The 13,586-nt window shown below is 44.1% G+C and overlaps 1 protein-coding gene across 7 annotated transcripts in view; it reads left to right on the forward strand.

The window, feature by feature from the left end:
- The window catches only part of RRAS2 (RAS related 2), a 145,850-nt gene that overhangs the window by 43,751 nt on the left and 88,513 nt on the right, over window positions 1-13,586 (forward strand). For 3 of the 7 annotated variants that reach the window (XM_086339890.1, XM_086339895.1, XM_086339889.1), the window contains exon 1: window positions 11,439-11,851. The exons of 2 other annotated variants lie outside the window; for them this stretch is intronic. In XM_086339890.1, the coding sequence (XP_086196016.1) occupies window positions 11,744-11,851 (108 nt within the window). In that variant the 5' untranslated portion in view covers window positions 11,439-11,743. Of the gene's footprint in view, window positions 1-4,133; window positions 4,286-11,438; window positions 11,852-13,586 lie in introns of those variants that run through there. 2 more of the 7 variants (XM_086339892.1, XM_086339897.1) reach the window with 2 other exon arrangements.

The raw sequence follows: 13,586 nt of genomic DNA on the forward strand, positions 1-13,586 counted from the left end.
GTCCACCTTGGCTTATTAGCAGGTTCTACCAGCTGTCTAACCTAAATTCATATAGCTGCATTTGAAGTTGTGTCCTTCTGTTCTGGAGGCTAGATATGTCTTGTTGTTTAGTTGCTAAGTCGTGTCCGACTCTTTTTGTGACCCCATGGACTGTAGCCCACCTCTGTCCATGGAATTTTCCAGGCAAGAATACTGGAGTGGGTTGCCATTTCCTTCTCCAGGGATCTTTCCAACCCAGGAATTGAACCCGCATTTCCTGCATTGGCATGCGGATTCTTACTGAGCCACTTGGGAAGTCTGCCCACATCCCCCCAACCAAAACAAATTTCAGCCCACTGCGTTCGCCAGAAATGTCTTAGCTTGTTCAAAAGAAGAGAGAACTTCTCTCTTCTACTCTTTGGTCTTTCCTGAGTTCTTCACAAATCTTTAAAACAGCCATAGTCTCTGTTCTGGTAAGGGGTGTGGGTGAAAGAGAAAGCTGTTTGGAGCCCTATAAACCAGACATGGGTGCTAAGGGAGCTTAGTTTTCAGGGCTCAGTCTCCATTGAGGATCAGGCATGCTTCTCTTTGGAAAGCTGCTGTGGGGAAGAAAGAGAGAAAGCAGCCATCACAGTTCAACCTGAGTGATGGAGGATCACGTAGTATTTTTCTATATATTGACTCTGATTCTCAGTCTTCCTAGAATAGTTAATTCTCCCAGATTATCTAACCACCACTTATTTTTACATTGTTCAATCACATATGTACAGCTATTTTACAGAGTTAGATCCTATATGTACAATTTTGGCTGCTGCTTTGCCCATATCATTAAAGATTGTTCATAAACGTCATCTTATATTTTTCTTGTCTAAAAAGAAATAGACATTGGACTCCATTAATATAAAAAACTTGGGCATCAAACAGTGAAAAGCCACAGAAAATATATTTGAAAATGAAATATCTGATAAGGGTTTGATATCCAGAATATAGAAAGAACTTCTACAACTGAACAACAGAAAAGCAAACAACCTAGTTAAAAAATAGGCATTGACTCAAACAGATACTTCTCCAAAGAATATACACAAATGGCAGGTAAACATGAAAATCTGCTCAATATCATTAGTCATTTTTTGATTTTTAGTTGCTTAGTCGTGTCTGACTCTTCTGCGACCCCGTGGACTATCTCTCCAGGTTCTCCTGTCCGTGGACTTTCCCAGGCAGGAAAACTTGGAGTGGGTTGCCTTTTCCTTCTCTAGGGAATATTCCCAACCTAGGGATAGAACTCACATCTCCAGTATTGCAGGCATATTCTTTTTTTTTTTCTTTTTTTTTTCTTGGAATGGCAAACCACTTTAGTATGCAGGCATATTCTTTACCACTGAGCTACCAGGGAAACCCCATTAGTCATTGCAAGTGAGTGCAAGTGAAGTCACTCAGTCGTGTCCGACTCTTTGCGACCCCATGGACTGTAGCCTACCAGGCTCCTCCGTCCATGGGATTTTCCAGGCAGTAGTACTGGAATGGGTTGCCGTTTCCTTCTCCAGGGGATCTTCCCGACCCAGGGATCGAACCCGGGTCTCCTGCATTGCAGACAGATGCTTTACCCTCTGAGCCAAATGCAAACCAAAACTACAATGAGATACCACTTCACATCTTCTAGGATGGTTATTATTTAAAAAAAAAAGAAAGAAAATAACAAATGTTGATGAAAATGTGGAGAAATTGGAACTCTCACATTGCTGGTGGAAATGTAAAATGGTGTAGCTGCTATGGAAAAACAGTTCGGCAGTTCCTCAAAAAGTTAGACGTAAAATTACCATTTGATCCAGCAATTCCATTCCTAGGCATATACCCAAAAGACTGAAAACAGGAACTCAGGTATTTGTACGTAAATGTTCACAGTGGCATTATTCTTAATAGCCAAAAACTAGAAACAAGACAGAAGTTCATCAACAGAGATGAATGGATGAACAAACAATAGAATATTCACCCAATAGGATATTATTCAGCCCTAAAAAGGAATGAAGCATAAATATGTTCTGCAATAGGCAGGAACCTTGAAACATTATAAATGAAATAAACCAGACACTGAAGGACAAATGTATGATTATGCTTCTATGAAATATCTAAAATAGGAAAATTCATAGAGACAGAAAGATTAGAGGTTATCAGGGGCTGGGGATAGGAGAGAATGGGAAATTGCAAAACAAACCAAAAAAAAGATAAAAGATACAGAAAAATGAAAAGTGGAAAATAACCTAGGATAACTGAATATCCTGCTGTTCTTTCTTTTTGAAAAATTTGTTCATAATGATTAAGTACAAAACTTTGGAGTACAGACCTTATGGGTTCAAACAGACACACTCTGCCATTAAGTAGCTATGTGACACCTCTGTGCCAAAGCTTTTTTTTTTAATACAAACAATAATAGAACCTACTTTAGTTAGTTGATTTGTGGATGAAATTGGGTAATACATTTTAGGTGAGTAGCACAGTGCCAGGCTCATGGTAAATGCTCAGTAATTGGTAGCTTATGGAATTATATATACTGATTTGTATCCTACTCTTCATTTTCCTATATAAATAAAAATTTTTAATGGTTACATAGTACTCTACTATTTTATTCTATATTCTATACTATGGTTATAGCATTATTTATTTAAGTCCCTGATGTTGAATATTTAGGTGGGTTTTGATTTTTAACTATTTAAACACATGCGAGAGCAGACACCCTTGCTTGATTCTTCCTGGCAGCCATGCCTGAGAAGAGTGGTGTGACTTTGGCCCTGGTTAGCCTTGTAGGCTCTTGTGTTCCCAAGGCAGTGCGCTACATTAAGTCAGGTCCCCAGGCTGGGTTCCGAGTTCTAGTCATGCTTCTGCTCTGTCTCTAGGCGATGGTGGTGAGGGCAGTTTTCTATCTGGGACTTTGCTTCCCCATCTATAGAACGAGAGCATTAGAGGGAGTAACCTCAGGATGCTTTTTCTGCTTTGAGGCTCTGTGATTCTCTGATGATCCTCCCCTAAGCTGTGGATTCCTCCGGCTCTGCTCTGGCCTTCCTTAGGGCTGTGTGTGTACACGCTCCAGCCTGTGTTTCAGTTTCTATTCTTAGCAAGGTGATCTTTAAACAAGGAATAGATTTGTGCGTCTGTCTCATCTCAGATGCATGCAGCCCCTGCTGGGTGCAGTCACCAGCCATTCATTCATGTTAGAAGCAGGAGTCCATTAAGGAAGAAAGTGGAGGGTGGCTCTTCCATCAGCCATGATGAGGATTGAATACACTCTGATATGGGGGTTTGTCCCTTTCTGGTCACCAGGCATGGTCTCTATCTGACTCAGCTGTAGATGAGGTCAGGGGAATCCTGGTTTCAGCACCTCCCTCTCTACTCCACCCCCAAATCCTTTCTCTGGGATGGGCCAGGAATGGTATTTCGGCAATGGTTGTTTTTGGAGATGATGAGTAACCAACATTCCAGCTGAAAGGGTCATTGTTTGTTCTGAAAAAAAGAGTGGACATGGATGAGTCTACTCCCCTCCAAGAGTTCCCAGTTGTGGTGGTGTCTCAGAGTCCATTTGGGTATTTAAATACATAAGTTCACATTCTTGGTCTGCAAGTATTCTCTGTTTACCAAGTCTGGGGAGGAGTCTAGGTTCTTCATTTTAAGACACTACAGGGGGCTCAAATGTGCATTCTAGATGGAGAGCTTTGGCATACAGTAGTAGGATTTGCAGACTCTGAAAGGTCACCAAGGCCAGGCAGGTAGCATCCAATGGCTAGGGTGTGATCCAAGAGTGCTGATCACTCTGAAGAACAGGAACACACCTTCTTTCAAGGGCAGCCTGTACTTACCTTTAGCCATTGTCTTATGATAATACTGGCCTGGTGTTGGTAGATAATCCATTTACTTTTTTCAGGAAGAGTTATAAATCTAGATTTGTTTATTAAAAATTCTAAATTCAAATATTGGCAACCAATTCAAAAATGAAAAAAACTTCTAATTGTGGGCCAAAACATATCTGACTCTGATTTAGCCAAATCTGACTCTGAATCTGTCCACCGAAGTCTCTTGGCAAACTTTTAGCCAGACCATCACTCAACTTAAGTCAGAAGAATACAATCAACAGCTCTCTTGATTGGCAGCATCACGTTGTCTCTGTGCTGTGAGGCTCTACGGGATTCTGGATAATATCCAGCTTGGCTTGGGGCAAAGTGCTCTGAGCATAGCAGTCAGGAGACCTATATCCTGCTAACAACTTGCTAGGTGACACTGGGAAGAAATTCTTTCCCTATTCACAGGATTTCTTCTGGTAAGTTAAGGGGGATGATCTCTAGTGTTCTTTCCAAGGTTTTGAGGATTCTTCTAATGAAGATTTATGTATTTACCTATTGTCTTCTAGCTACATGAGAAATAAGTTTTTTAGATTAAGATGAAAGGTCATCTTTAATTGGCATGAATGACAACTGGTTCTTTCTCTGCCAAATATCAATACAATACCAGTGATTTGTTTTTGCAGGGGAATTTCTTTTTGCTGTAGGCTGTTGGGATATTTTCCGAGAGCAAGAAAGCACTTTGGAACAGAAGGTCTATGTGGAGTGAGCATGTGGGCTTCTTGCTTGCTGAACACTTGACTCTGAGTTAAATTTTTTTAAAAAATAAAGGTATAGCATTGATAGGAATATTTTGAAGTAAAAGACATTTCCTTAGTAGCTCAAAGAAAACCCTGCAATTGAATCTTTTATCCTCACAGCTTTGAGATTTAATTCATATGCCATAAAATTCACTTTAAGAAGTATACAATTCAATGTTTTTTAGTGTATTTACAGAATTGTACAACCATCACAGCTATCTAATTCCAGAATATTTTCATATCTCCAAAAAGAAACCCCATACCCATTATTAGTCACAGAGAATTTCCTCCTCAGTCCTGGCAACTACTAATCTACTTTCTGTCTCTCTAGATTTTCCTATCCTGGACCTTTCATACATATGGAATCATATAATATGTGGTCTTTCATGACTGCCTTCTTTCACTTAACATAGTTTTCAAGATTCATCCACGTTGTAACATGTATCAGTACTTCATTCCCTTTTATTGCCAAATAATATTCCATTGTATGAATGCCCTACATTTTATTTATCCGTTCATCAGTTGATGGATAATTAATTCTACTTTTTGGCTATTGTAAATAATGTTGCTATAACCTTACACTTATAGGTTTTTATATTGACATGTTTTAATTTATCTTGTGCATATAACTTAAGGGTGGAACTTCCGGGCTGTATGGCAACTCTGTGTTTAACTTTTTGAGGAAATGCCAGATTGTTTTCCAAAGCAGCAGCACCATTTAACATTCCAACCAGCAGTGTATGAGGCATTCAGTTCCTCTATATACCTGTCAGCATTTGTTGTTATTTTTTTTTTATTATAGTTATCCTAGTGGGTGTTAAGTGGTACCTCATTGTAATTTTGATTCCGTAGCTGAATCTCTTCTTGATTGGCCTGACCTCGGTTATACATCCATCTATCAGCTAATTACTGTGGCCAGTGGAGGTTGATAATCTTAACTGAATTAGGGTAAATCCCTGCAGGTGGGAGTCAGTCACTCCCAAACTACGTAAGGAAAATTAGGAGACACAATGTGAAAGGAAGGAGAAATGGATGCCTGGGAGGCAACAAATACATGGTTTCTACAGGATGGGTTTGCTTTCTTGGTTTCAGTGTTAAAATTGTGCTGTACACAGAGATTGTAGTGGTATAGAATAGGAAGGAAAGAAAATCTTGGTCAGGACTCAGGCAGAGAAGAAGCTCAACAAATAAGCATTGAAATAGATCCTACTGAAAATAAGTTTCTCCCTGAAAACTTTAGTCACTGGACACATATGTGCACACCAGCTTGGATTTATTACCACTTTATCCTCTTCTTCTTTTATTGGTCAAACTATCTTCAGGCCCAGACCCCCCTGAGTGCTCCTTTGCCAGATGCAGAGTCATAAAATACTAAGGAATTTGTTACAATTACTTTGGGATCAACACCTGATTCCCCCAGTCTAAATAGTTGCAAATGGCACAGCTATGCTTTGGCTTCCCAGGTGGCGCAGTGGTAAAAAATCTGCTAGCAAATACAGGAGATGCAAGAGACATGGGTTTGCTCCCTGGGTCAGGAAGACCCTTTGGCATAAGAAAAGGCAACCCACTCCAGTATTCTTACCTGGAAAATTCCATGGACAGAGGAGCCTGGTGTGTTACAGGCCATGAGGTCACAAAGAGTTGGACTTGACTGAGCCCACCCCTCCACACACACACACACACACAGAGACACATAGCTATGTCGTTATTGTTTTTTCCTTTCTTTTGGCTGTGCTGTGTGGCATGTGGGATCTTGGTTCCCCAACCAGGTATTGAACCCATGTATCCTGAATTGGATGAGTGGGGTCTTAACCACTGGACCACCAGGGAAGTCCCTACATGCTTTTCTTTTCTTTTTTCCTCAGGGATTAACTTTCTTTCTTTTGGATATTTTTGAGATTTGATAAGCTTTTCTGATTATCATGTCTTCTTGAAAGGAAAGATTTTGGATTGTATGTTAGAAGGGAAAGCTGCATAAAGAGGACTCATTGATTATCTTTTTGGTCGTGAAAGATTATAGAAAATTTCAGGGCTAGAGAGACACTGAGAGAAGCATAACTAGCCCTTTTTCAGCATTTCCTTGACATGGGTTCTTCTTTCTTTTCTCTTCCCTTTTTTTCTTTCTTTTACATTGCTAATACTGTCTGCATCGTGACTTTTCTGGCTACTACTGCTGTGTAAAACATATCTCCTCCTCTGGAAAAAAGGGGTGCCTAAGACAACCATTGTATCGCACTAACAAAGTTAAAGAGATTTGACAGCTAAATGCAATGCCTGACCCTAGACTGGATTCTGTACTAGAAGGGAAAAAATGCTCTAAAGCACATTATTGAATCAACTGACAAAACTGAAGTATAAATGGTAGACAAAAGTATTCATACCAATGCTAGATTTACTAATGTCGCTATGTACTGTGGTTATCTGAGAGAATATCCTTGTTCTTAGGAGGTGCACACTGAAGCACTTAGGGGTAAAGGGCCATAATGCCTGTAACCTATCCTTAAATAGTTCAAAAATTCATTTAAATGTAAGAATTATATATACACACATACATTTATCATAAAGTACTTTATATTTCGCTGTGCTGGGTCTTTGTTCCAACATTCGGACTTTCTCTATTTGCAGTGAGAGGGGGCAGCTCTCTAGTTGCAGTGCAAGGCTTTCCATTGAGATGACTTCTCTTGTTCTAGAGCATGGGCTTAGTAGTTGTGGTGCTTGTGCTTAGTTCCCCTGAGGCATGTGGAATCCTCCCGGACCAGGTATTAAACCCACGTCCCCTGTACTGGCAGGTGGATTCTTAACCACTGGACCACCAGGGAAGTCCTATCATAAATTAATATAAATAACTATATCATACATATATGAAAGAGAAAAGCAGAGATAGACAGGAGAATGAAGAAGTGGGATAAAATGCTCACATAGTGGAATCTGGGTAATGGCGTATGGGTGTTCTTTATAGACTGAGTGAGTGAGTGAAAGTCACTCAGTTGTGTCTGACTCTTTGCTACCCCATGGACTCTACAGTCCATGGAATTCTCCAGGCCAGAATGCTGGAGTGGGTAGCCTTTCCCTTCTCCAGGGGATCTTCCCAACCCAGGGATCGAACCCAGGTCTCCCACATTGCAGCCACATTTTTTACCAGCTGAGCCACAAGGGAAGCTTGTATTTATAGACTGAAATTATTCCCAAATAAAAAGTTTTAAAATGACAAACAGTTTACTGATTTGTTTTGCACATACTTTTGTAGGTCAGGAAGGGCTGACCTGGGTAGCTCTTTTTTTTTTTTTTTTTTAATGTATTTATTATTGGCTGTGCAGGGTCTTAGTTGCTGCTCAATCTTTTCTGTAGTTGCAGCAGGCAGGGCTACTCTCTAGTGGCAGTGTGCAAGCTTCTCATTGCCGAGGCTTCTCTTGTTGCAGGGCACTGGTTCTAGGGTGCACAGGCTTCAGTAGTTGCGGCTCCCAGGGCTCTAGAGCACCAGCTCAATAGCTGTGGCACATGGGCTTAGTTACTCCATGGCATGTGTGATCTTCCAGGATCACGGTTTGAACCCATGTCTCCTGCATTGGCAAGAGGATACTTTTACCACTAAGCCACCAGGGAAGCCACTGGGTAGCTCTTGCTCGGGGTCTTTCATGCATTTGCAGCCAGATGCTAGTAGGGGCAGCAGTCACCCGAAGGCTGGACAGAGCTGGGGTTAAGGTATCTCACATGGCTGGCAGTTGATGCTGGCTGTCAGCTAGGAGCTCAGTTCAGTTCAGTTGCTCAGTCGGGTCCGACTCTTTGCGATCCCATGGACTGCAGCACGCCAGGCCTCCCTGTCCATCACCAACTCCCAGAGCTTGCTCAAACTCAATGTCCATCGAGTCGGTGATGCCATCCAGTCATCTCATCCTCTTGTCCCCTTCTCCTTCTGCCTTCAATCTTTCCCAGCATCAGGATCTTTTCCAATGAGTCAGTTCTTCACATCAGGTGGCCAAAGTATTGGAGCTTCAGCTTCAGCATCAGTCCTTCCAATGAATATTCAGGACTGATTTCCTTGAGGATTGACTGGTTTGATCTCCTTGGAGTCCAAGGGACTCTCAAGAGTCTTCTTCAACACCACAGTTCCAAAGCATCAATTCTTCGGCACTCAGCCTTTTTTGTCGTCCAACTCTCACATCCATACATGACTACTGGAAAAACCATAGCTTTGACTAGATGGACCTTTGTTGGCAAAGTAATGCCTCTGCTTTTTAATATGCTGTCTAGGTTGGTCATAACTTTTCTTTCAAGGAGCAAGCATCTTTTAATTTCATGTCTGCAGTCACCATCTGCAGTGATTTTGGAGCCCCAAAACATAAAGTCTGTCACTGTTTCCATCATTTCCCCATCTATTTCTCATGAAGTGATGGGACCAGATACCATGATCTTAGTTTTTTGAATGTTGAGTTTTAAGCCAGGCTTTTCACTTTCTTCTTTCACTTTCATCAAGAGGCTCTTTAGTTCCTCTTCACTTTCTGCCATAAGGATGGCGTCATCTGTGTATCTGAGGTTATGGATATTTCTCCTGGCAATCTTGATTCCAGCTTGTGCTTCATCCAGCCTGGCATTTCACATGATATACTCTGCATATAAATTAAATAAGCAGGGTGACAACATACAGCCTTGACGTATAACCTGTTGTTTCATGTCCGGTTCTAACTGTTGCTTTTTGACCTGCATACAGATTTCTCAAGAGGCAGGTAAGGTTGTCTCGTATTCCCATTCCCATCTCTTGAAGGATTTTCCACAGTTTGTTGTGATCTACACAGAGAAAGGTTTTGGCGTAATCAATAAAGCAGATAATTCTCTTGCTTTTTCTATGATCCAACTGATGTTGGCAATTTAATCTCTGGTTCCTCTGCTTTTTCTAAATCCAGCTTGAACAGCTGGAAGCTCATGGTTCTTGTACTGTTGAAGCCTGGCTTGGAGTATTTTGAGCATTTCTTTGCTAACACGTGAGATGAGTGCAATTGTGTGGTAGTTTGAACATTCTTTGGCATTGCCCTTCTTTGGGATTGGAATGAAAATTGACCTAGACTGACTGAGCTAGGAGTTCAGTTGGACGTTTGACTGGCATGCTTACATGTGGCTTCTCTAGCATGGCAACCTCAGGGTAGCAAACTTCTTACATTGTTTCTCCCAGAGTGAGAATCCAAAGAGAACAGGTGGAAGCCGCATGGCCTCTTCTGACCTAGACTTGGAAGGTATACAGCATCATTTCTGCTGCATTCTACTGGTTCCAAGAGAGCCACTGGGTTGTTTCCAGGAACTTGGGGTCATGTTCCAAAACTGCTAGAAATGCTTACATGCTTAACATTCCAGGCACTGTTTTACGTGCTTTATATATATTAACTCATTTGATTCTTACTAAAAAACACCTTGGGCTTCCCTTGTGGCTCAGTTGGTAAAGAATCCGCCTGCAATGCGGGAGACCTGGGTTCGATCCCTGAGTTGGGAAGATCCCCTGGAGAAGGGAAAGGTTACCCACTCCAGTATTCTGGCCTAGAGAATTCCACAGACTGTATAGTTCATGGGGTTGCAAAGAGTCGGACACAACTGAGTGACTCACTTCACGTCAAAAAACACCTTAAGGTAGGTAATCCTACCGTCTTTATTTTAGAGAAAACTGAGGTACAGAAGTTTAGTAAGTTCCATTATGACACCTTTAGTCAAAGGGCTAGGATTTGAATCCAGTCTGGCCCTAGAGCCCACACTGCATTGTATACACCTGTGACTCCTACTACTTTTGGTTAAACTTCTATACACATAGATGCATAGTGAAGGACAGGGAAGCCTGCATTCCTGCAGTCCATCGGGTTGTAAAGAGTCGGACATGACGGAGGGCTGAACACCCCATAGATAAGCAGTTTTCCTTCACAAGCACACTTCCCCAACACAAAATCATGTGACACGTCTTACCTTCTCAGCTCTGACTTTTTCATATGTGGCTTGCTTTCCCTGGAATACTTTTCTTCTGCTTATGTTATTTATTCAGATCTTTTAGGAAGCTTTCCCTGAACACCCACTTGTGGAATGAGTGCTTCTCCTAGGGTCACACTGTGCTTGTGATGCTGGACAACTTGCCTGTGGTCCTGGCTGTTTCCCCATTGGATTCTTAGTTCCCTGAGGGCAGGGACATTATTTTATTCCTAAGTGATTTGTAGCACTGAGCACAGTGCCTGGTGTGTAGTATGTAAATAAGGATAATCTCTTACATTCATACCCCTCATATACAATTACCTCACATTTTTCACATATAAACACAGCCACTAAGGCAAATATATCATGTGCCACATTTAGTCTTGTCTATGCGCCCTCAATCACTGTGATTCAGTCTCTGTGACATTCCTCACACCGCAAGCATATCACACACACAATTATTGTGACAGCTCTCATCTTCAATCACTGTCATGTACTGTTTTCCATACAGTCATGGTCACCATCTGTACTCTTAAAACAGGATATTTATCCTCCTACAAACTGAGTTAAGATGACAACGGCTCTATTTTTCACACACGCCTTCACATACTGTATTTTTCATCCACACAATCCCTGACAATTCCTGACATATACAGTTATGCTCACACACTGTCTGTCTTCTTTCAGCTCCCACACTTTCGCACACACACTCCTCACTCGCACAGGCACACGCGTACACACCCCGCTCAGTCCAGGAACTGGAGGGGCACACCGAGGGGGTCTGAGCCCTACAAGCTCAGCTCCCGAATCTCAGTCCGGGCCAGCGCTGCCCCGCCCCGCCCCACCCCCTCATGCATATGCAGCATCTCGGCCCAGCGGCCCGGCCCCCAGACGGCCATTTGTAGCGGCGCTGGAGGCTGCGTTCGGCAGGCGCTGCGAAGTCGTGTGGAGGAGCGCGCCCCCCGGCCGCCGCAGCCCCTCGCCGTTGCGGTCCCCTAGCTTCTCCGCGCTTCGGGCGGGACCCGACCAGCCCAGGCGCCGCGGTGCCGTCCTGACCGGCCCTCTAGCAGCTCCTGGCGCCCGGGACCCCCGCCCGGCCGCTCGCCCGCAGCCCGCCGGCCGCACACGTCCCCGGAGCCGGGCCTAAGGCGGGCGGCGGCTCGGCGTGGCCGGGCTGGGCTCGGCGGCGTCCCCATGGCCGCGGCCGGCTGGCGGGACGGCTCCGGCCAGGAGAAGTACCGGCTGGTGGTGGTCGGCGGAGGCGGCGTGGGCAAATCGGCGCTCACCATCCAGTTCATCCAGGTACCTGGAGCGGGCCTGCCCAGGGCGCCGGGGCGGCGGCGGCGGGCGGGGGCTCCCGCTACCTGTGGCGGGGCGGCCGCAGGGACCCCGCCCCGGAGGCGCCGCGCAGGCCGGGGTTGCGGGGCGCGGGTCGGCTCTGCCCTCCTCTTCTGCGGTCCGGGCGTCCAGCTCTTGCTTGCCGGGCGCCCAGCTCGGCGTCCCGGGAGTCGGGCTTCTCAGGAATGTGTCCGGGAGGGCGGAGTTGGCAGGGTGGGAAGCGCAGATCCACCTTATCGCTCCGGCCGCGGCCCGAGCTCTTAGGGAGAGGCAGCGCCGCCGCGCCGAGCTTCCTGCCGTGAGGCCGGGGCGCGGGGCGTAGGGCGTGGGGCTGGAGCCCCGCGCGCTGGGTTTCTAGCCGCCCGGGCCGCCTCCTGCACCGTGGGTGCGATCGCGGTGGCAACTTGGCTCCGCGTGGTCTCCGAGCTTCTCCGCGCACGCCGAGCCCGAGCTGCCCGCTTCAAGCGGTGTGTTTCTCTTTGTGTGTGTTTGCGCTTTTCTTTTAAGTAATCTCTTAGGTAATATGTCCGGGGGGGAGTGTGTGATAATACCCCAGGGAAATGGTGGCCTCGAGGAAGTTAAGAATGTTCTCCGATAGGGGTGAGACCATTTCCTGGGAATTCCTGGTGCCTTCCTGCCTCTCGCCGTGCCAAGGTGAAGTTTAGGGTGGGCCAGGCTAGGAGATGACCGACCGAGTCGTGCGTTCTGTGTCAGTTCCAGCCACTGTCTCCCCCACCCCCAGTCCTCTCTGGTTGCTGGAGGCGGAAAGTCGGGTTGTAAAGGAAAGGGAGGTCAAATTCTTGGTTCTTAGGATTTGCTTGTGGTAGGAGGTTTGAGTGATCTTTTTTGGGACTACTAAAGAGAGAAGCTCCGATTTCTCTCTGCTTTTGTCAACCTAAAAGGTGTGGCGTATGTTGGGAGAGAATGAAGGTACAGCGTTGTAACAGGTAACAAAGATACATATCAAGAGTGTTGTTAAAATGCTTGGTGAAATATACCTGTTTGAGCCATTTGCTTTCAGTTGGCATACTTGAATAGCGTATTTCATTTCACTTAATGTATATAGTGACATTAAAATACAGAGTTCTGTGACATAAATGTGATTGTTACCTGTCCAGTTGACTAAATGAGCAATAATTGCTGTTATACCATTTCAAGATATTAAAAACTGCTGCTGAAACCTTTGTATCCAGGAAGAGATGTTTATGTAATGAGCATTTACAGTATACTCGTTAGTGGGTTAAAAAAAATTCACACTGAGTAAGAGGTGAGATTGGCTTTAGTATAGGAGGCTGCAGAATCGGAGATGCTGTCATGTTATTTCTCATGGGGTCGGGAGAGACTTTAAGTAACTGGCAAAGCAAAACAATTTATAGTTAACTTTTTTGGGGAACTGTGCCTAGGGGGAGGTGGAAGGTTGGCTAGGAGAGAGAATAATCCTGGGTTCCTGCATTAATAAATAGAGTTACCTAAAAGATTTAAACCACAATATGTCTTTAGCTTTTTGGATGGGGGTCGGCGAATCCATCTCTATTTGAATCTGTACGTTAATTATTAAGATATTGGAACTTTTTGTTTTGGGAAATAGTATTAGAAACTATTAAAATGACAGTAATTTCTGTTTGCTTAATTTTCTAAATTCATTTGTTAAAGAAGCACTTCCTTTATGAATAGTGATGTACCTAGTTACTCTAGATGG

The sequence above is a fragment of the Bos grunniens genome, chromosome 15 (assembly GCF_055505025.1).
Source record: "Bos grunniens cultivar Pamir isolate PY7600 chromosome 15, Bosgru_T2T1.0, whole genome shotgun sequence".
Taxonomy (NCBI): Eukaryota; Metazoa; Chordata; class Mammalia; order Artiodactyla; family Bovidae; genus Bos; species Bos grunniens.